This window comes from Orycteropus afer, unplaced genomic scaffold, assembly GCF_000298275.1.
Source record: "Orycteropus afer afer isolate SDZICR_OR568_19922 unplaced genomic scaffold, OryAfe1.0 scaffold00214, whole genome shotgun sequence".
In the NCBI taxonomy this organism is placed as follows: Eukaryota; Metazoa; Chordata; class Mammalia; order Tubulidentata; family Orycteropodidae; genus Orycteropus; species Orycteropus afer.
The window spans coordinates 4720247-4743404 of NW_006921801.1; the positions used below are offsets into that span (position 1 = coordinate 4720247).

Genomic DNA, 23158 nt, shown 5'->3' on the forward strand with positions numbered 1-23158 from the left:
GGCCCTAGGAAGCAAGGGAGCTAGACTTAACCCATCCATACAATGAAAGTAGACATACCTTAAGCAGATCTACCTGGGAACTAAAAACTCCGTAATTGGTAATGTCTGCATAGCTCAAAAGGGGGGAAAACTACAATCTAGAAGTAGGGGATCTAGTTTGCACCAGTGTACAGATACATAGGAGCTCTGGTAGCATAGTGTCTAAGGCACTTGACTGCTAACCAGAAGGCTGGCGGTTCAAACCCATCAGCCACTCCTCGGAAGGAAGATGGGGCAGTCTACTTCCGTAGTGATACTGCCTCAGAAACCCAAGGAGGGGTCGCTATGAGTCGAATCTGACTTGACGGCACATAACAACAACAACAGATACATAATGGAACTTCAAATAATACTTACTGGTGGTCTGGGAACAACCAAACTGCCCCAGAGAATCCATATGCAAACTTTAGTACCATAACCTCCTGTAGTTGCAAGTTATTAACCAGGCCTGGGAGGGTTATACTGGAACTGTGGGAAAAAGGCATACGCCCACCTCCCTCTTGGTTGCACCGGCACCTGCACCCTAGGAACTATTTGCCCCTCCTTTTTTCTCTCACCCCAATGAAAAGGAGAAACTCAGAGTACCTGTATATGATTTAACCAGGTTCCGGCGAGACTTGCAAATAGAGGATTGGAAAGATACTGAGTGGCCTCCTGAAAGAATTATTCAGTACTATGGCCTGGCCACATTGGCAGAGGATGGAAGCTGGGGTTACCAAATCCCAATTTATATGCTTAACAGGATCATTAGATTACAAGCAGTGGTAGAGTATCACCAGTGAAACAGCTCAGGCTCTTAACTTCCTGACCAAACAACATACACAGGTACGGGCAGCCATCTGTCAAAATCTAGTGGCCCTGGATTATCTCCTAGCTTCAGAGGGTGGCGTTTGTGGCAAATTTAACATCACTAACTTGTCTGAAATTAAATGATCAAGGGAAGGTCATTGAAGAAATAACAGATAGGATGAAGAAAATAGCTCACGTCTCAGTCCAAACTTGGAAGGGATGGGTCGTAGATGGATGGCTAACTAACTTTGTAGGTTTTAAAACCATTGCAGGTGCAGCAGCCCTATTTTCACTCCTTACAATCATCCTCCATGTATACTCCCTATAGCCCTGAAATCTATTAACTCAGTCATAGAGATCGTAGTAGAGAGAAAATCTTGCTACCCAGGTGTTAGCCATGTGGAAGTATCAACCTTTAACCCAACATGAAAACTCAAGATATGATGATGCCATCTAGTGATGCTTTAAGGGGAACAGGACTCCCTTAGCATCAAAAGGAGGAATGAAGCACCAAGCAAAACAAAAATTCTCCTCCCGCCTAAAATGTTGAGTGATCGTTGAATAGGAATTCCCTTGCCTACTACATTGAGCAAGAATCCCCCCACACACTGCACATAAACTTAACTGAATCCGGCCAAATAAGGTAAGCAGCATACACCTGCCTCATTACCCCACCCCTTTTTTGAACTATATATAAAAACCTTGCCTACCTGTAATTCAGGGTTCAGCCTTTGGAAGTGATTCTGCTGAGCCTGACCGGTCGCTAAAATAAAGCCTGTTTTCCTCATCCTCCTGGTCTCCTGATTGCAGATCTGGGTCACACTTTATGGCTACATTATATGCACTGGGAAACCAGGGATTTTATGTGACTTGTTTTATTGTGATAATTCACTTTATTGTGATGGTCCCAAACCATACCCATCTCTCTGAGGTATGCTGTATCTAGTTTTGGGTAAAATTTCCTCCCTTCTACATTGTGAAGAAACTATAATTGGGCATTTTGTTACAGCTTAATACAAATAACAAAACACCAAACCCACTGCCATTGAGTCGCCGACTCAAAGCAGTCCCCATTGGATTTCCGAGATGGTAAATGTTTATGGAAGTACATTGCTCGGTCTTCCTTCTGCAGAGCGGCTGGTGGGTTTGAACCACCGACCTTCTAGTTAGCAGTCAGATGTCTTATACACTGTGCGACTAGAGCTCCTTTTAATAAAAATAGCTATCAATAAAAATAACTTTTACACTTTGATAGTATATTTATTTCTGTGACATTCCGTAGGATTTTAAAAATAAGTTTCCTACCAGCTTTGCAAAACGATGCTACTTAATAGATTAAGGAGATCCTAGCTGTGTGTTCCTTTCTATAGTTATTTCCTTTGGTTCCTTGATCAACTTTTTTCTATTTTAAGAAATGATTCATTTCCTACATTGTGGAAAAAAAAGAGTGAGGGCATTATCACCCCTCAGTAGTTTGCTTATAGCTACCTACTTACTAAATGCTCACTTTCATTCCTCATTTATTCTAAATTTGATGAGTGGGAGATAAGGTAGCTAGTATCATACGTATTATTTATGCCTCCCATAAGAGAGGGGCGAGCTAGTAAAACAGAGTTCTAAAGAATTGAATAGTCATGCTGAGTTTTGCCTCTTTTGACTGCTTTGGTTCCCTCTGTGATCTGCCCTCCACACCCGAGCAATTTTCCTCTGGTTCAGTATCTAAATATACCCAGGATATTTGAAAGCCTTTTTCTTCACATTCGAAGTTTGAATCTTATTAGTTTACGTTTTCAGTTAAATATTTTATATTTTGTCCACGAAAACCACATAAATCTTGCTGAACACTAAATCTTTATAAACAGTAATCTCTCACTTTACTCTCACTAGAAGCAATAACTTTGAACTTTCACATAGTGCTTGTAGTATTTTCTTTCATGTTTCTAAGTAACCATGTTATTTATATTTTTACTACTCTCCCTTTTTTTTTTTTTTTAAATAAATACTGTTATCTCTTGTTCAGTTACTTTAGGCATCTGTTAACTTTTGTGTTACTTTTTCTGTTGTTTCCCCCCCCCCCCATGAGGGCTTATTAGCACTACCATGACATTCCTCCCACCCTCCTCTTATACTCAGGAGATGGTTATATCTGTATTCAAGTATTATATCAATGACTGTGTAACTCAGTGCTCAGCCAAGATATATATATATTGAAACTGCAGTTCTTTTCTTGAAAAGGCTTTACATTTTATTTTCTAAAGCAAATTATTTTTTTTTCACTTTCTTGATCTTTTGTTTTATTGTTTTAAATTTTAGCTGCGATTAAGCTGCCCTCCCCCTTCCTTCCCACAGTCTCTCAACATACTAGATGCTGAAGACTCTCCAAGTTGTGATTTTTTCCTGGTGATAATTATGTAGTCTTCAGACTTCCTGCTTTATAGTACTTACTGCTTTTCTAGGTTAGCACTCTAGCTGTCTCCTTGAGACCTTTTTTTGTGTGTCTATTTCTCAATCCCATTATTACTGTTACCTTTGTACCTTTCCACCTTCATTTTAGTAGAGCGTATTTTTATGAGAGTATATCTTGAAGTACATTTGTTGAATTTATATGTGTCTGAAAATATTTTTATTCTACATTTATACTTGATTGGTAGTTTGTACATACAGAGTTCTAGGTTGGAAAAAATAGTCTCACAGAATTTTGAAAGTGATGGTTCAGTGTTTTAACTTTTAATGTTGCTGATAAGAAGTATTAGCTCTTTGTTCTAATCTCAGATATAACCATCATTTTGTTAATTTTCAAGAATGCTTTGTTGAATGCTGTTCTTAGCATCCTTTTATGAAAGTAACATTTTGCTTTCTTAAAACACATTCATTCATTTATTTCTGATTTAGACAGATGTGAGAGAAGTGTTTCTTATGCAACTCACTGTATTCTGATACAGTGTATATTAATAACACAGTTTTTCTCCTTTTTGGTTGCTATTTATGAAAGAATATTTTGGAGCAGCATGAGGCTTTGAAAGCTCAAATTCAGTGTAGGTATTTCTATTTCCTGAGCCTTTGATGATTTCTGGAAAACTTTCTCTTTCCTCTTCTCTGCCAAGTTAATGATTATCCCCCCCATTTACTTTGTCTTCATTTATTGTGATTTGGGGTCACATATTTTCTGATTACATTGAAGATTGTGTTTGTTTCTCATTTTTCTTGAACTTTTTGGTTTATTTCTAAGAAGAGAAGCAGACAGAAAAGTTTTACTTTACTTCATTGTCTTAAACCAGGATGGGAGGTTTGTCACTCTTCAGAGAGTAGATTTCTTTAGCATCTGTTCTGTAGGTAAGAGAATATATGAAATTTACAGAGAATATGTTAAATAACTTATTAAAGTATCTTTAGTGAAATAAAGAATATTTTCAAGAAATGATTATTTTTAAATATTCATAAACTCTTCATTTAAAACTTACTGAGTATGTACTGTGTATCTAGCCTTGAACACAGCTTTAGAGATAGAGAAAAGGCAATCTTTCACCTGAAAAAGATTGCTGTCTGGCAGGTACTGTGATAAAGGTAAGCATAGGCCATGAAGGGAATATACAGAAACAAGAAGCAGCGGAGAGGTTCAAGCAAAGTTTTCTAGAAGAAATAATGCTTAAGCTAAAGATAAGTAGGAGTAGGCAGATGAAAGAGGAGACATGTGTACAATGTAATATTTGTTATAGATTTACAGAGTAAATTTGTGGCCAAAGAAAATGAAGTACAGAGCCTACATAGTAAGCTTACAGATACCTTGGTATCAAAACAACAGTTGGAGCAAAGATTAATGCAGTTAATGGAATCGGAGCAAAAAAGGGTGAACAAAGAAGAATCTCTACAAATGCAAGTTCAGGTATTTATTTTTCACTCTTAAAAAAAAAGTTAAGTTGGACGGTGGTCGGTGTATGTGTGTAGAAAAAAGTGTATCTACCTTATCCTAATTCTGAATTGGTGATGAGTAATTATGCCTTAACCTTTGAGCAGTTCTCAAAAGATGAGAAATGCCACAATATGGTATGTTTGAAGATGTAATTACCTACCATCTTATGCGCCTTACATTAGATAAATTAAGAACAGTACAATGCATTCTTAATTTCTATCATATAAATTAACTCTTAGAATAAAATGCCAGGTCCTTGTTTAAAATAATGCATTTCAGAATATAAACACATATACCAGTAACTTGTTGTGTTCTGATACGTTGTGTATTAATAGCGTACTTTTTTCTTCTCCTTTTTGGTTGCTATTTATGAAAGGATATTTTGAAGCAGAACGAGGCTTTGAAAACTCAAATTCAGCAATTCCATTCTCAGATAGCAGCCCAGGTAATGGTATTTTCTCACTGTTTATTATTAGCAATAGCTTCCTAACCATTTCAGTGAACGTTTGAGTGCCTGTTGAGTGCTGGAGCACTGGACTGGTAGTCAGGAGAGAAGCCTAGTGAATTAATAATGATGTTCACAAGTGCTGAGCACTTGGATAATTATGTACAGTGCTAATTACACTGAGAAAGAAATCCAGATATGACTGGTAAATGTATTAGAGAGGTTTTACCATGGGGGAAAAATACATCAACAATCCTGTCACATAACAGGAGGAAGTGGCCAAATGTTTAGAATACTGGTTTATACATATTGACTAGCCATGGAAAAACCTTATTATACCCTCAGGGAGTAGCAGTTAGTTAACTGTTGCTTTCAGATTGTGCTTGAAAAAGTATCAATTCAGTTTAATAAGTGAGAAATTTTCCAGAGCTTTGCAAGTGGTATTATTAAACCTGTTATACTTTAGCAACATTGTTTTGTAACTTTATATATATATTTTAGAACATAAATTATATAGTATTAAGAAAAGGTAAAAACCTGCAGATATTTCTTATCGTAATATAAGTACTGTGAATTTCAATTTCAGTTCTTCAGTGTTAAAATTCTAAATGTTTTTTGTGGCAACAGTGTTAGGTTAACTTAAAAATTTGACTTTTCAGTGTATAAAGAAAGTGGTTTTAACAGTAAAAACATGTTTTTAAGGTTCGGACAAGCTTAAACTCCCACAGCTTTGAGCATGCAAGTTCCCCCTACCCCTAGCCTGCATATCGTTTTCTTAGCTTTCTGTGCTCTAAAATTAATTGGGAAAGAATTATTTAATATAGGAAAGGGTGTTTGGGTGGATGAGTATCTATGTATATGTAAATTATCAACTCAAGCTTTATTGAAATCTTAAAATTATCAGCTAAGTGATTACTCTGGAAAATTTATTTGGAATTAAATACTAAAAGAAAGTTGTAAGTAAATACCTTTTAAAAAGTAAAGATGAGTGTATTCCCAAACAATTGTTACCTTAGTTATGAAGTAAATTTTTTAGTTGAAATAATCTACTTGAAAGTTGTTACAAAGGAAAAGGCATAGGGATGAAAAACCAGCTTTGTAACTATTTTTCTTATTTGTTGTCTTATCAGTTATATAATTTCCAGGTCTTTCAAATTGTTTCATTTGAAATGTCTTAAGATATATATAGTTCCCCTAATACTGGCTCTAGGAGCTCTGGTGGCATAGTGCCTAAGGCACTTAACTGCTAACCAGAAGGCAGGTGGTTCAAACCCACCAGCCACTCCTTGGAAGAAAGATGGGGCAATCTACTTCCATAGTGATACTGCCTTGATAACCCAAGGAGGGGTTGCTATGAGTCAGGTCCGACTTAAGGGCACATAACAACAACAACAACAATACTGGCTCTTGGTGGTCCAACTTATTTTCAGTATAATGGTGATTATTTATAGGACACTCACCATATACCAGTTGCTACTTAACAACTATATATACATTAATTTCTCTTAATTTTTAACTGTTGTGATGATTATTGTACACCTTTTAAATTTTGTCTTAAATGCTTTTATGTTGACACTGTTTTTCTTCCTTAGGCTTCTGCTTCAGTTCTTGAAGAATTACATAAAGTGTAAGCCTGCTTTTCCCCATTTCCATTATAATTGCTTAGGCACCACTAACAGATACCTATGAGATCACTTAGATTAACTTTGTTCTCTGACTTGTACAGAAAATAACTAGAAACTACACTTTGAACAACTTTTGCTCTTTTTTGCTCAATGATTTTGGTCTCTAAACATTAGACATTCTGTGTTTATGTCTTCATTATAAAAAAGGATGGGGAAACTTTTCCATTTGGGATTTAGCATATATGGAAGAAGCCATTGGAATTTGAGAGTAGAAGTAAGTTTTTATGTCTAGTATTACAGCTACTCTGTATCTAGCTTTATTGTAGGACACACAAAAAACAAAGCTCTATGTTTTTTTGTGTTGTATAATTTTGTATAGACGTGGACCACTCAAGTTGACAAGCCCTGAAAACTGGTTTTGTCATTGCCAGCCCTGTTAGCTTAAACAAATTACAAGCGGTCCCCAGTTTACGATGGGACTCTGTTCTGATGACTCTGTCGTAGTTCAAATACTTTTTTTTTTTTAAGTTTTCATTACCTGATACACAGTAGTGTTTTGTTGAACAGTAAATCGTAACAGTAAACAGCTGTAAGTAATCATCTGAGAATGATAAGCATATTATTTGCAGTAACATTGTATGTAGTATATATTATTAAAGATAAGATATACCACCTCCCCCCACCCCCAAAAAAACTCAGATGGTCTTAAGTGAGGTTTTACATGACTCGAAACATCGTTAAGTCGAGGACTGCCTATATTTAACCTCTCTGACCTCAAGTTTTAAAATAGGACTTTTTTTTTTTTTTTTTCCACTACTGTGATTTGGGTGAAAGTTTACAGAGCAAATTCATTTTCCATACAGCAGCTCACATACACTTTGTCTCATGACATTGACTGCAACTTCCCACATTGCAACAGCTCCCCTCCCACTTCCTCCCCAGAGTTACCTTTTCCCTGTGTCCTTTCCTCCCATGCACTCCTCCACCTGAGCTGTCTCTCTCTGTATACACAGACCTTCCTGTAAAATAGGGCTGTGTGTTTTAAACAGTTGTAGTAATGCATTTGTCAGTTAGTAGTAAACAAAGGAATGAAAGGTATAGCCTGTGAGTGACTAGTTAAGTAAGGATAACACTGTTTAAGGCTTTTAGTCCTTTAATTTGTGACTTGATTTCTAAAAGTTTATTGAATAAATGTATTTCTTGTTAAAGGATTGCGGAAAAGGATAAGCAGATAAAACAGACTGAAGACTCTTTAGCAAATGAACATGATCATTTAACAAGCAAAGAGGAGGAACTTAAGGTATAGATATTCTTATAAATGGGTACAATATTTTGCAGGACTCAAAACTGAATCTTGTAATAAGTATGACTGTCTATGAAGAATAGAAAATAGAACTCATATGAAAATTGTCCCATCTCTTTGTAGACTACAAAATCCTCTTTAGCCCTATAAGAAGAAAATCTCAGTGGGCTTTTCTCACAGGATATAATTTATAATAATTGATTGAGAAATATGCTAAATAATAGCAATTGATGGTTTCTTTTTTAAATTTAACTAGGAAATTGTAATTTGAGATCTTTGCTTAAGTCTAGGTACAAGATACTTTGCAGTCTTTAGTCAGTTATATTAAATATTTCTGATATTTTCCCTTGTTATTCTAGGATATACAAAATATGAATTTTTTATTAAAAGCTGAAGTGCAAAAATTACAGGCCCTGACGAATGAACAGGTAGATCCTTACTGCTTTTGAGAATTTACCTCAGAATTTCAATTTGACTATACTTATTTCTAATCAATTTTATTGTGATCCCTAATTTTATTTATGTACTTGATACTCGTGTTTGTCTGCATGGTGTGTTTTTGTAAGTGTCTTCCGTTTGACCATGTCTTTCACAACCCATTAAGATACTACTATTTTCATGTTGAAATTAAATATTCAAGCCAGTGAATTGATTACTCCTGGGATTAAAAGAGTCAGTTAAAACAACCCTAATGTTGTAGTTAGTTTTAGCTTTGTCTTAATCTAAAAGGGTTATAACTTTTATTGGAATAAAAGTTGATCAGTGACAAATTAAAAATACTAGACAGCAAAAAGTATTACAGAAATAGGCAATATTGCTATAATGTTATTGACTCCAAATATATGGAAATAAAACTTTTTCATTTATAAAATAAATGAAAGACTGTATTTGAGTGCTTCCTGAGAAATGATACGGTTTTCTTCTGATTCCAAATGCAGGCTGCTGCTGCACATGAACTGGAGAAGATGCAAAAAAGGTGATTATATTGCTATGCATGTTGTTGTTGTGTGTCGTCAAATCGGGCCTGACTCATAGCAACTCCTTGGGTTTCCGAGGCAGTATCACTACGGAAGTAAATTACCCGACCTTCCTTCTAAGATTGCTGTACATAGAGCCCTTCATATGATTTATGTTCAAGTATAATTGTTATGGAAAATATTGCTGTTGATAAATGATAGCTGTGTACATAAGCAGTGTAAACTTTCTGAATGTAATTGATAACTTTTTTTCATATAGTGTTCATGTTAAGGATGGTAAAATAAGATTGCTTGAAGAGCAGCTACAATGTGAAATTTCAAACAAAATGGAAGAATTTAAGGTGTGTTATTAAACTTGTCAACTTATTTTGATGTATGATAACTTTCTTAAAACACCCTTATATAATTTTCTCCTACAGTGAATTTAGAAATACTACTTTTTAATGTGAAATCACTCTGAAACAACACTTCTCAAGTTTATTTGGGGCATTATAAAAACCATGGCTTTTATCATAGACTTTGCCTAGATTATCTTAACCTAGTCATTCTTTTTATAGACTTGAGATTTATTTTGCCCCAACTTTTCCTCTATAGTTTTCAGTTTGTATTTCTGACTGCTGTGTCTGTCTCCATTGTTGCTGCAGTGCTAATCTCATTGTAGCCAACCAGTTTGAGGATTTTAAAGCATTCTGATCATCAGAATACCTTTATACAGCAATCAGATTTGCATTCTTATGTCAATATATCATTCATCTATCACTTTAAAGTACTAAAGCAATAATATGAGTTTGATTTTTATATATGAAAAAATTTTAAAGTACCAACTCTTGTTTAGTTTTTGTTATAAAACAGTAACTTCAGATTCTTTCTTCCAGATTTTAAATGACCAAAACAAATCATTAAAATTAGAAGTTCAGAAGCTACAGGCTCTTGTTTCTGAGCAGGTAAGGTTTTCATGAATTACGAGGTAGAAATAGCCAGTGTATAGAATGATCTCCTGCTTCTTAAAAACAATAACCAACTACATTGTTTTGAGAAATTTTGTTTAAGCTTATGTTTTTTAATTGCATTTTTGTTCATCTTGTGTTAAGTGTGTAGCTTAAGAAAAATACAATTTTTTTCTCTCTGAGATGAAGCTAATGCTAATTTACTTATAAGTACTCCTCTCCCCTCCAAAATTATAATAGGATACATAGAAAGAATGTATTTAAACAATTTTGATACACTTTGCAATCAGGTCAAAAAAGCCTGGCTTAGAGTTTTGTTGCCTTACCTATTTCTGTTAAGGTAGCATGATGTTTTGAAAAAAAGAATGGGGTTGAAACCTACCAGCAGTACTTAAAAGCAGAGTGATGTTGAGGAAATTGCTTAATGTTTTCGAGACCTTTCTTTCACATGTTGACTATACTTAGCATCATAGGGTTGTTAGATTTAAAAAGGAGCCTTTAGTAAAGTGCTTAGCTTAGTGCTTTGCATATAGCAGACATCTAAACATAAATTCCTGTTTCTTAGAATATTTTTTCCACCTCCTCTGTAACCCCTAAGCCCCATTACCCTTCTGTTTATACCAAGCTATCAAAGCTGTAGCAGCCTGACTAGGCATGGATCCATAAAGTAGAACTCAGATGGAGTTTAATCTTTGGCTGTTCCTAAGCGTTTGCTTCATATTGTTCTCCTGTACAACTCTTCAAATTCCAGTCTTTGAAAATGTTATAGAAACTCTGGACAATAGATTACATGTTAGAGCAGAAGCTGCATGTTCCTCTAATACTGCTGAGTTTTTGGAACATACTTTGTATTTAGAAGCTGAAATGTAAGTTATTTTAACTGATAGACTTCCTTTCACAGTGCATACATTCTTTTTCTTTTATTTTAAAATTCATATTTATGCAGTTGTAAGTAGCTGAATCAGAAGGCTGGTGGTTCAAACCCACCAGCCACTCCTCAGAAGGAAGGTTGGGCAATTTATTTCTATAGTGATAACTGCCTTGAAAACCCAAGGAGGGGTTGCTGTGAGTCGGATCTGACTCGACGGCAGTGAGTTTTGAGTTTTTTATAGAACAAAACTTCATAGTCACGTTTATGGATTTATTTAGAAGAATTATTTTCTAAGAGAGGAAAGTCATTATTTTGTGATACCAATTTAAGATCTGCCACTAAATGATTCTTAGAATTATTCTTCTAGTTCTGAAAGGTACCTCCCTTTTTTATAATCTAGAAAGCTTGTGACTCTGATTATATATTTTTGGTTATACTTGTTACCTTTTCTTTCATCTTGGTAGACCAAAGAACAGTATCTTTGGCTTTTCTTTAGTCATTTTTGTTGCTGTTGCTAGTGAAAGAAGAAGTAAAGATTGGTGTAATTTTAATTTCTTTCATTTCCTTGATGGCTTCCTACCTAGCAGTCAGAATTCCAAGTGACAGTTGAGGGATGAACAGTTTAGTTATGAACAGGCAGTCCTTTTGCGCCATGGATTTTTGTTTTTATCCTGGAGGAGGAGATTGAGGTTGCTACAGCAGAACCAGTAATGGTGCCAAGTTGTTGTTTTTTCAGGTGTAGGAAGCAGAGAAACAGTAGATACCAGGTAAGGTAATCTGTTTATGCACTGAAGAAGGGAAAGCTCCATTTTGATGTAGGCCAGTAAATGGTCAGATAATGCACGGTAATCAGTTACTAAGATTTCATTTGCTCAGGATGAAGTAAAACATTTTTTAGAGGGGAGAGATTCTGAGGTGTCTTACTTTTTTGAACATCCTGACTTTTTATCAAAGGAGCCACATTTTCTTACTCTAGTAGATTTTTAAGATTCAGTGATAAAGATGAGTAAGTAAAAACTAGAAGAATAGGAAGTTCCTTCTCTTTGTCCTGCCTCCTGATTATATTGCAGAAGAATTAATTACTGTATAATATATTTGACAGAGCTTTGAAAATCATCAAGGCAGGAAACATTAGGATTGGATGTTTTAGACCAGTAAAATGTAAAGTAAAAATGCTGTATATGTGTTAAGCTGAGTTTTCTGGAATTGAATATCTGATGAGGTGATGATGGAAAAATATTTGTTACGTCGTATGCTGGCTAACGGAAATTTAGTTCATCAAGTATTTATTAATTTATAGAATAGATACTAAGCACATGCTGAAGCTGCAGAGATGAATGAAACTTGGTTACTGCTCTTTGGAATATGGCTTAGTGTAGAGAGAGAGATGTAAGATAGAAAAGTATGATGAATAATATTCTTGAAATATGTATATAGGTATAGAGTAAGAGGTTATGAATTCTGGTTGAACAGAGTGTGAGGGTGGAGAGAAACCACAGAGAAGGACAGCTAAGCTAGGTTTTGAAAAATGACCCTGAATTTGCCAAGTAGCTAAGGGGAATACTCTTTCAAGTTATGGCAGTATGGTGCAAAATTGGCATATTCAGAGAATTAAAATTAGTATGATACTGCACCAGTACAAAATATGAGACATAGGGATAGAGGAAGATTTGGTAGGGCCTAATCATGAATTTAGGGAGCCCTAGTAGCGTAGTGCCTGAGGCACTTGACTGCTAACCAGAAGGCTGGTGTTTCAAACCCACCAGCCACTCCTTGGATGGAAGGTTGGGCAATCTACTTCTGTAGTGATACTGCCTGGGAAACCCAAAGAGGGGTTGCTGTGAGTTGGATCCGATTAGACGGCACATAACAACAATAACAGTGGCACAGTAGGAGCTCTGGTGTTGTAGTGCCTAAGACATTTGACTGCTAACCAGAAGGTTGGAAGTTCAAACCAACCAGCCACTCCTCGTAAGCAAGGTTGGGCAGTCTACTTCTGTGGTGTTATTGCCTCAGAAACCCAAGGAGGAGTTGCTATGAGTTGGATCTGACTTGACATCAGTGAGGTGTTTTTTTGGTTAGTGGCACAGTGGTTAAGTGCCTGGTTCTTGTGGCCACTCCTCGTGAGAAAGATACAGTAGTCTGCTTACATAAAGCTTTACAGCCTTGGAAACCCTATGAGGCAGTTCTGCTCTGTCCTGTAGGGTCAGTGTGACTTGGAATTGACTCAGTGGCAGTGGCTTTGGGTTTTTGGAATTAAGAACTTAAGTAGCCTTGTTGGTGTAGTGGTTAAGCATTTGGGTGCTAACCAAAAGGTCAGTGGTTAGAACCCACCAGTCACTACCCAAGAAAGATGTGGTAGTCTGCATCCATAAATTTACGTCCTTGGAAACACTGCTGGGCAATTCTACTCTGTTATAGGGTCTCTATGAGTCAGAATTGACTCAAGGCAATGGGTTTAATCAGGAACTTGATCAAGCCAATGGGTAAGCTTTCTGTTGAAGGGTATTATAAGGATGAATGAGTGTTCAGCATTTTGGGAAGATCATTTTGGCAGTAATGAGTTGTTTGAGTTTATGTGGGGGAGAATTAGGTAGGACTGAAGATATGATCATAACCTTAGTGCAGTAATTTGAACTTAAGAGTTTTAAGTCTTTCTATGAGATGGCGTTCATAGAAAGTAAAAATGAACAAAAAGCATCTTGATGGAAGTACTGTAACTTATTGCATGATTTGTCACAATTTATAAACCTGATTTAATGTTGGTTTGATAATTTCCTTTCTGATGGTAGGGAAATGTTTCTTCCCCGTTTGGGGAATTCTTTCTGTGCTCATCATAAAACAGTGGTTGTCTGCTAGAGGCAGGGGAGTAGAATTAGAGTATTGTGATGAGTAATGAGTACATACAGGGCTTAAACATAGACATTGAAGAGAAGTTAATTTTAGAAATATGTGTGTTTTGGTTCTCTGATGCTGCTCTAACAGATGTACTACAAATAAAAGCAGGATTTTTATTGTCTTATAATTTAGGAGGTTAGAAGTCTGAGTTCAGAGTACCAGCTCCAGGAGCTGGGTGAAAGCCTCTCCACCTTGGGCTTCAGCTCTGACTCTTGGTCCTGGCCCACTGAGGCTGGAGGCTTCTTCTTCTTCTTCTTCTTTTTTTTTAAACTTGCACAGCTATTGGCTGCTGAAGTTCACAAACCCAAGATCAACAAATAAAATGGCATAGTCCTGTAATTATCAAATAACATGGCAGGCCGCTGGCTCAAGTCCAGGAACAATCCTAAGACTGGCAGACTACATGGCAAGCTGCTGAATGAAAACTCGGCTACATGCAGGGTCCAAGTGTGCCAAAAAACTCAGAGTCCTTTCTCAAAGCTGCTTCTTATATACTGGAAGCAGACTACATCTCTGAGACTCAGCTGCTTACAGTGGATTCCATCATGGAGCTGATTACCATTCTCATCATGGGGAAAATATATTCAGCTGCCCACCCACTGAAGAGCAGGCCCAGCCATAGTGACATACAAACTTAACTACCACAGTGTAAGTAAGAAGTGGAATCAGAAGATTTGAGTTTGGTAGTGGAAAATGGCTATAATCTAACTGGGAAAAAAAGAAATTAGCAAAATTATGAGAAAATGTTTCATTTTTTTTTTTTTATTTGAAAAGAAGTAGGCAAATTCTCTCTTATCTTCAAATTAAGGTTTTCTTTTACAGTAATTTAAAAACTTACCCATAAAACAGTGATTCCTTTTGCTATCTCATTTTATAATTCATCTTTTTCTGTGTCTTGTGTAGATGCTCCTCTTTTGTTTTCTTGATTTTTGTGAATTAAATAATTACCTAATGTTTTCTTTTTGTGAATTAAATAATTACCTAGTTATTAGCACACTTCAGATATAGATCATCTTCCTAAAATTTGAGTCTCATTAAAACCTTAAACAATTTTCATAGAATTTTTTTCTGAAATAGTTTTACCTCATGAAAACTGAATAAAATTAAACTCTTTTTGGTGATTTTTTTTTTATTTAATTTTTTTAGCCCAGTAAAGGTGTTGTGGAACAAATGGAAAAATGGTAAGCATTTAAAATTTTGTGTTTATATTTTAATGACTTATTTCTACCAAATTTGAGATAATAGCATAGTTAGCTACATTAATCTAGATTATTTAAACTCACTTTACTTTGTAGCAAAAGAGAGTGGTATGCTATTGATTGATTTATTTGGGATTATGTTACGGTTTGTAGGTGCCATGTGTGGCAGTTTGCTTGTTGAGGCTAGCACGTAAACATGCATTAGTTGAGCATATACTACTTTCCAGTGAAGAGGGAATAGATACCCTTACACTATGATCAAAGATCCTAAGAAACTTTTCTAGAATTAAAAGTTTATTAGGAATGAAGGGTAAAAGAGTTGATTCATATAAAATATTTAGTAATGGTATTATGTGTCTTAAAAAATAAACAAGTTTAAAATTTATAATTTCAGCATTCAAGAAAAGGATGAGAAGTTAAAGACTGTAGAAGAATTACTTGAAACTGGACTTATTCAAGTGGCCACTAAAGAGGATGAAATAAAGGTAAAGCATTTTGTAGGTTTGTTTTTATTGTGATTAATTCATTAAATAAAGGACGTTGATTGTGACTGGTATAAAGGGTATAGTTTTTAAACTTGGAAGACAGCTACCTGGCCTACTTACTGGAAGAGATCTATATTTGTACCCATTCCAAAGAAAGGTGATCCCACAGAATGTGGAAATTATAGAACAATATCATTAATATCACACACAAGTAAGAGCTTACTGAAAATAATTCAAAAATGGTTGCAGCAGTATATGGACAGAGAACTTCCAGAGGTACAAGCTGGATTCAGAAGAGGACATGGAACAAGGGATACCATAGTTTCAGTCAGATGGATCTTGGCTCAAGGCAAAGAACACCAGAAAGATGTTTACTTGTGTTTTATTGACTACGCAAAGGCATTTGATTGTGTGGATCATGACAAATTATGGATAACATTGAGAAGAATGGGAATTCCCGAGCACTTGATTGTACTCATGAGGAATCTGTACCTTGACCAGGAGGCTGTCGTTCAAACAGAACAAGGGGACACTACATGGTTTAAAATCAAGAAGGGAGTGCGTCAGGGTTGTATCCTTTCTCCACACTTATTCAATCTATATGCTGAGCAAATAATCCGAGAAGCTGGACTGTATGAAGAACAACGTGGTATCAGGATTGGAGGAAGAATCATTAACAACCTGAGATATGCTGATGATACAACTTTGCTTGCTGAAAGTGAGGATGACTTAAGGCACCTACTGATGAAGGTTGAAGAATACAGTCTGCAGTATGGATTACATCTCAATATAAAGAAGACAAAAATCCTCACAACTGGACCAGTAAGCAGCATCATGATAAACGGAGTAAAGATTGAGGTTGTCAAAGAATTCACATTGCTTGGTTCTACAATCGATGCCAACGGAAGCAGCAGTCAGGACATTAGACGACGTGTAGCATTGGGAAAGTCAACTGCAAAGGAACTGTTTCAAGTGCTGAGGAGCAAGGATATCTCCTTGAGGACTAAGGTGCGCCTGACACAAGCCATGATATTTCCAGTCACCTCGTATGCATGTGAGAGCTGGACAATGAATAAGGAAGACCGAAGAAGAGTTGATGCTTTTGAGTTGTGGTGCTGGCGGAGAATGCTGAAAGTACCATGGATTGCTAAAAGAACTAACAGATCTGTCCTGGAGGAAGTGCAGCCGAGATGCTCCTTGGAAGCAAGAATGGCCATACTTCGTCTCACCTACTTTGGTCATGTTGTAAGAAGGGACCATTCCCTGGAGAAGAATGTCATGCTTGGTAAGGTGGAGGGTCGACGAAGGAGGGGAAGACCTTCAATGTGATGGATTGACATGGTGGCTGCTACAATGGGCTCAAGTATAGCAAGGATTGTGAAGCTGGCGCAGGATTGGGCGATATTTCGTTCTGCTGTGCATGGGGTTGCTGTGAGTTGGAAATGACTCGACGGCACCTAACAACAACATTAATTACCTGTGTTTTATAAATCTCTTTAATACCTTTCTTTAAATTAAATTATAGATTTTATTTGAAATGTAACAACTCAGCATCCACTACTTTAGTGACATTTTGTAATAAATGCTTCCTCTTCTGCACCCATACCCAAACATTAACCAGATGATGATCAGCAGATTTCATAAAATGAACATTCATGAAACGATGTTGTTGTTGTTATGTGCCGTCAAGTCAGACCCGACTCATAGTGACTCCTCCTTGGGTTTCCGAGGCAGTATCACTACGGAAATAGATTGCCCCATTTTCCTTCCGAGGAGTGGCTGGTGGTTATGGTTAAGCCAGCCTTCTGGTTAGCAGTCAAGTGCCTTTGCCACTATGCTACCAGAGCTCCCTGAAATAATATTAGAGGCCAGAAAAAAGGAAAGGCTTTTTATTTTATGATTAACTAACTTGGTTAGGATAGGTTAGAAGAAATAAAAGACATTTGAATGTAGGGAGGGAAAAGACTTAATTGACAGTAGTATACTATATATTTCTGAGGTTGTGGAAATAGAAATAGAAATACTTGTGGGAATAATCAAATTAGAAATCTATCTGGGTAGCAGTAAAAGCTTTTGGCTGTAGACATGTGGAATAATAAGTGAGATTTCTGAGCCCTCTAGAGAGAAAAAGAGAAGTTGAGAAAGAAAAAAGTGTGTTTTGAGAAGCTAGCTGTTATATTTTCAGGAAAAAACCAAAAGTGTTATGTGCTTATGTTTCTTTAAAAAAGGCATTAAGAACAGAAAACTTATCTCTGACAAAGGAAGTTCAAGACTTAAAGGCTAAGCAGAACGATCAGGTAATGTCTACCATACATCTACCACCAGTTTCTTTGTGTAATAACAGTGAGTAAACCCATTACATACAAATATACCAAGTCTGTTAATCACCAAAATTCAAAGTGGAATTTGTCAACATAATTTTAATCTGGGATTGATTAGTGACTTCAATATTAGTAACAAGGCTTCAATTTTTTGAATGTTTACTGTATACCAGGCACTGTATAGAGTTCTGTGAATACATTGTCATTATGTCTTACTACAGCTATAAAAAGGTTTTGAGTATGTAAATGTAAGACTATAAGTAATAGTAAAAGAAACTCCCTGAAATTAGGAAATTTTCTACTTGGCTAGAAGTACTAATTCAGAAATACTAACTCAGTAATTGTAACACATATCTAATGATTTTTTTATTGGCCTGCACTTACTGTAAGTAACCTTAATGCTGCTTACTTTAAAAATGCTATTTATTTTCATCGTTACGGCCTTAAGTAGCTAGAAAGACTTAGTTGATTCTCAGGTTTATTTTTCCCATTTGGCTTTTGGTGTAATAAAAAATTTAAGGATAATATACTTTTATATTTATGTTCCGTTTATATTTTGAACAAACTACTAAGTAGGATGTCTTTGTATTTCCAGGTTTCGTTTGCATCTCTAGTTGAAGAACTAAAGAAAGTGTAAGTGATAACATTATTTTAAGTTGATGGTTCTCTTTTCTTAGTGCTTTTAAATCTTACTTTTTTGTGCAATTGGGACAGCTGATGTAGGTTGTTAAACCTTTAAAACCTATTCCTGTAATTCCAATTATTTTCTTAGTTTATAGCATTGAATTGTTAATTCCCCTCTTTCTGCAGTAGAAACTATTAAAAGGTTATATTGGTTAGAGAGATCAATTCCTTACATAACCTCTTTAGGTTTCTGTAAACTTTTAATGAAATAATTCTATAAAAGTTCTGCCCTAGAAGCCAGTATTACTGAGTAGAGTTTGATTTCCCCCATGTTCTTCAGGCTTCAAATCTTACATAACATACATACTTTTGAAGCAGTGTCATCTATACTTATGTACATGGGCTTCAGCTACCTGGTGGATATGTTGCTAGTCTATTTAAAAAGGAAAAGGTTGATTTGAAGAACTGCTAATGATTTGATGCTATTTTAATGTCTTAATTGGTACATCTTGGTGATTTCTATTCATGTTAATACTGCATATCTTTATCTAAGGATTCATGAGAAAGATGGAAAGATCAAGTCTGTAGAAGAGCTTCTGGAAGCTGAACTTCTCAAAGTGGCTAATAAGGAAAAAACTGTTCAGGTATTAGAACAGAGGGAACTGTGTATTTTGTTTTTTGTTTACCAACTTTAGTTCATACATTTAATTTCATGTGTTTGTCTGTACATTGCATTTTATGTGAATTTCTGTGTGTTTCCATTGTCCAATCTTGTCTGTTTTGTCATTGTCAAGGATTTGAAACAGGAAATACATGCTCTAAAAGAAGAAATAGGAAATATCCAGCTTGAAAAGGCTCAACAGGTAAAAATCCCAGAGCCATAGCATGACAGATTTGTTAGTGTATGTTATTTATGGGCTATTTGGTTTTTTCTTATTACCCAGAAAAACTTACAGTAGTATGTTGTAAGTGTATTGAGTCTGTCTGCTTTTTATTTTTTGCCTGAATTGAGAAAGTGTCATTGCTATTTCAATCCATGTATCTTTAACTTTTTAACTACAAAAAGTTCTTTTCTGGAAAGTTTTCCACATTACTGATTCTTTATAATGATTCCTTTTAGCCTGCCAAATTAAACAAAACACTTTGCTAATTCAAATCTTTTTAACTAACTTCTGTGTTGTTTTTTTTTTTTTTTTTAACTGCATGTATCAAAGAGTATAAGTTTCATTGGGGGATTTCAGAGATAGATGTAATTGCTGGAAGTAGTTGGGTTTTGATGAATTTAATCTGGAAAGGTTTCATTGCAAAAAGTGATAGGATGGCATAGAAGATATGATTCATTTAGCAGATTAACTCAGCAATATTTATTAAGTTTTCTCCTCTTGTCAAGCATTATGTTAGTGATTATAGATAATGTGTTGAACAGAATAGAGTATGAGGAAAAGATACAGGACTCCTCTAGTATAGATTGAGAGTTTAGGAAAGGTTGATCCTCAGGAATGGACATGAAGAAGTATAATGGGAAGAGAATGGAGATCAAAGTACTGTTGGACTACATATGATAACAATAGGAGATTTAAAGAAGGACTACAGTATATTTAAGCAGCACTATTAAAGAGTAAGGAGCTCTGGTAGCATAGTGCCTAAGGTACTTGACTGCTAACCAGAAGGCAGGCGGTTCCAACCCACCAGCCACTCCTCAGAAGAAAGGCTGGGCAATCTACTTCCATAATGATACCATCTCGGAAACCCAAGGAGGGATCACTGTGAGTCGGGTCTGACTTGATGGCACATAACAACAACATTGAAGAGTAGTTGGCCTTGAACACTGGGATGGAGAAAGAGGTCTGATGTAGTGCTAGATATGTGGACAGTTAATATTCCAATTTTAACAATTTTAGAAATACCATATTATTTAGAATTATTATTTATAGCCCTTCTTGCAGCTCTCCTCCCCCTTAATATTTAAAATTTTTCACTCTTACTGTCATTGGAATTAAGGGAAAGTGAAATCAAAGCACGTCTCGTTTGGCATGAACAATTCAGTTAGGAGTTCTGTAATTTAAAATGTACACATTTCAAAGAAATATCCCAAAGCTTAATATGGTAGATTGAAAGAGTTATGAATTGCTTTTCCTGTTCTTTATGTTTTAGTTGTCTATCACTTCTCAAATTCAGGAGCTTCAGAACTTGTAAGTACCATTTCTCTTATCCTTTAGTATCTCTTTTTTACAAGTTTAAGTATAATTATAATGAAAATCATAACTTCTTTTCATTTGACTTCAAGTAATATTTTATATCTCAAAAGGCCTTTGACTAGGACCTTATACTAAGATGCTCCTCTTTGTTACGATAACTTCTAGGCCATAGCCATACACCTCAAAGGAGTGAGTTGGGGGGCCCGTGAGCTCGGGACCAAGGTCATGGGGGACATCAAGCTCAAGGGGCATAACTTACTACACACAAATACTGTTTTACATCCTACTTCAGTGAGTAGTGACTGGGGTCTTAGAAGCTTGGGCTTGGCCATCTAATATGCAACAATTGGTCTCTCCTCATCTGGAGCAGAGAAGAATGAAGAAAATCAAAGACGCATGGAAACAATTAGTCTAAGGTACTAGTGGACCATGTGAACTTCAGCCTGCAGGACCCTGAGACCAGAAGAACTTGATAGTGCTTGGCTACACTGTTAACTACTGAGAAGGGCATCAGTGTAGAGTGAGAGAAAAATGTGGAACAAAATTCAAAATCATAAAAGAGACCAGGCTTTTTGCCTGATGGAGACTGGTGAAACCCCCATGACTATGGCCCCTAGTAGTCTTTGGACCTAGAATTGAATTCACTCCTGTGCCTTCTAGCCAAATAACAGACAGGCATATCAGGTGAACGTTTACACCAGGTAGGTACACTCCTTAGAATAGTCAGTGATCAGAGATCAGAAAGGCAACATTTACACAGAGACATAGCTCAGAGGGCAGGAATGCCTGGGAAAGAAGGCCACAGGGAGAAAGTAACCACAGGGAGGAAGTGAGAAGAGAGCTGTTACATTGTAGGGATTGCAGTCAATGTCACCAAACAAAATGTGTATAAATTGTTCAATGGAAAATGACCTTGCTCTGTAAACTTTCACCCAAATCACAATTAAAAAAAAAAAAAGTTTTTCTTTGTCCATTTTAACATCCACAACAAAAGTTAGTTATAAAAAGCTGGTATTAACTTTAACAGGATGTAATTTATTCAATATGTGGATATTTAGGGATTCATAGAACTATTTTCTTTAGTTGTCCTGTACTACTTAATTTTATTATTTCTATAAAGCCTTGTGTGCCTTTTGTACTTAAAACAATTTTCAGTGAAGGGTAATGCCATTGAAATAATACTGAGTTACAGCTCCTTTAATCAGTCTGGCCTGTGAGTGCTACTTAAAATACGCTTTTTTAGTCTCTGGTATTTTTGCTTTTTATGGACATGGAGTGTTTTCATTTATTTTTCGTATTAATTTATTATCAGATTAAAAGGAAAGGAGGAACAGATGAATACCATGAAGGCTGTTTTAGAAGAGAAGGATCAGGACCTGGCAAATAGAGGTAGATGGTTGCAGGTGAGAAGTTAAAAGTAAAGTAAAAGAATAACCTTTTTTATATTTTAAAATCAATTAAATTCATACCTATTCTTTTTAAGGATCTTCAAGAAGAAAACAAATCTTTAAAAGCTCGTGTTCAGGAGGCAGCACAACATAACTTGAAAGAGGTATGTTGTTGATGTTGTTATGTGCCGTCGAGTCGGACCCGACTCATAGCGACCCCTCCTTGGGTTTCCGAGGCGGTATCACTACGATAGTAGATTGCCCAAAATCCTTCCAAATAGTGGCTGATGGGTTTGAACCGCCAGCCTTCTGGTTAGCAGTCAAGTGCCTTAGGCACTACGCTGTCAGAGCTCCCTGAAAAAGGTATAGTACAAACAAATTACTAGTATATTACATAAGGAATAAAACATTTTTATTGTATAAGGAACTGAAGGAGCAAAGAAGTAAATACACATGAATGCCATGAACATTTGTTATATCATAGATTTTTTGTTGTTGTTGCTGTTACAACAAGTTAACTTTTAGCCCCATCAAGTTAAACTTTCACCTGATTTATCAACCTGAACCTAAAAACGTGCCCTTAGACTTATTTTTTTCAAATAATTTCTTAAACTTTTCCTTAATTGTGTTTAATTGGTGTATTAATCTGCAATCCTTTAAAAAATACATATCATAGATTAAGCTTAATAAAGAAAATTCATTCTGTTATAAATATCCCAGTCTTTAAATTTGCTCCTGATAATTATGTTTTTATTTTATTGCTAGATGATTCTATATACATATTGTACCCTTATCTCTTTAGGGTAAAATTAAATATGTGAATCTGTTTCTTAGGCATGTTCTGCATCACGATATAAAGAACTTGAGACTGTGTAAGTATATTTTTAGCCAGAATTTTAAACAAGAACTTGTCATTATTCTGCAGATTGTGCCTTGAATATTATGAAGAATTTCTTCAAGGTCATTAGCTTTGTTTTAAGTAGGAATTACAGTTGAGAGACTGTGTTTCTGGTATAATAAAACAGATGTCCTTTAGATGCTTCCAGATACCTGAAGACTTTATCCTTTCCAAACCCATCAAACTCAATTTGCTCACATATTGTTTCTGCGTGTATAGACCGGTTTTAAGTTGTATTTTT

General features: G+C 35.7%; 1 protein-coding gene across 1 annotated transcript in view; it reads left to right on the top strand.

The window, feature by feature from the left end:
* Positions 1-23158, top strand: part of KTN1 (kinectin 1) — a 143428-nt gene that overhangs the window by 56152 nt on the left and 64118 nt on the right. Inside the window, exons 10-27 of the mRNA XM_007948366.2 lie at positions 4545-4711; positions 5115-5183; positions 6776-6810; positions 8018-8108; positions 8471-8539; positions 9050-9087; positions 9348-9429; positions 9964-10032; positions 14951-14985; positions 15398-15488; positions 17717-17785; positions 18405-18442; positions 18987-19077; positions 19228-19296; positions 20588-20625; positions 21944-22034; positions 22115-22183; positions 22854-22891. Of these exons, the coding sequence (XP_007946557.1) occupies positions 4545-4711; positions 5115-5183; positions 6776-6810; positions 8018-8108; positions 8471-8539; positions 9050-9087; positions 9348-9429; positions 9964-10032; positions 14951-14985; positions 15398-15488; positions 17717-17785; positions 18405-18442; positions 18987-19077; positions 19228-19296; positions 20588-20625; positions 21944-22034; positions 22115-22183; positions 22854-22891 (1249 nt within the window). The remainder of the gene's footprint in view (positions 1-4544; positions 4712-5114; positions 5184-6775; positions 6811-8017; positions 8109-8470; positions 8540-9049; positions 9088-9347; positions 9430-9963; positions 10033-14950; positions 14986-15397; positions 15489-17716; positions 17786-18404; positions 18443-18986; positions 19078-19227; positions 19297-20587; positions 20626-21943; positions 22035-22114; positions 22184-22853; positions 22892-23158) is intronic.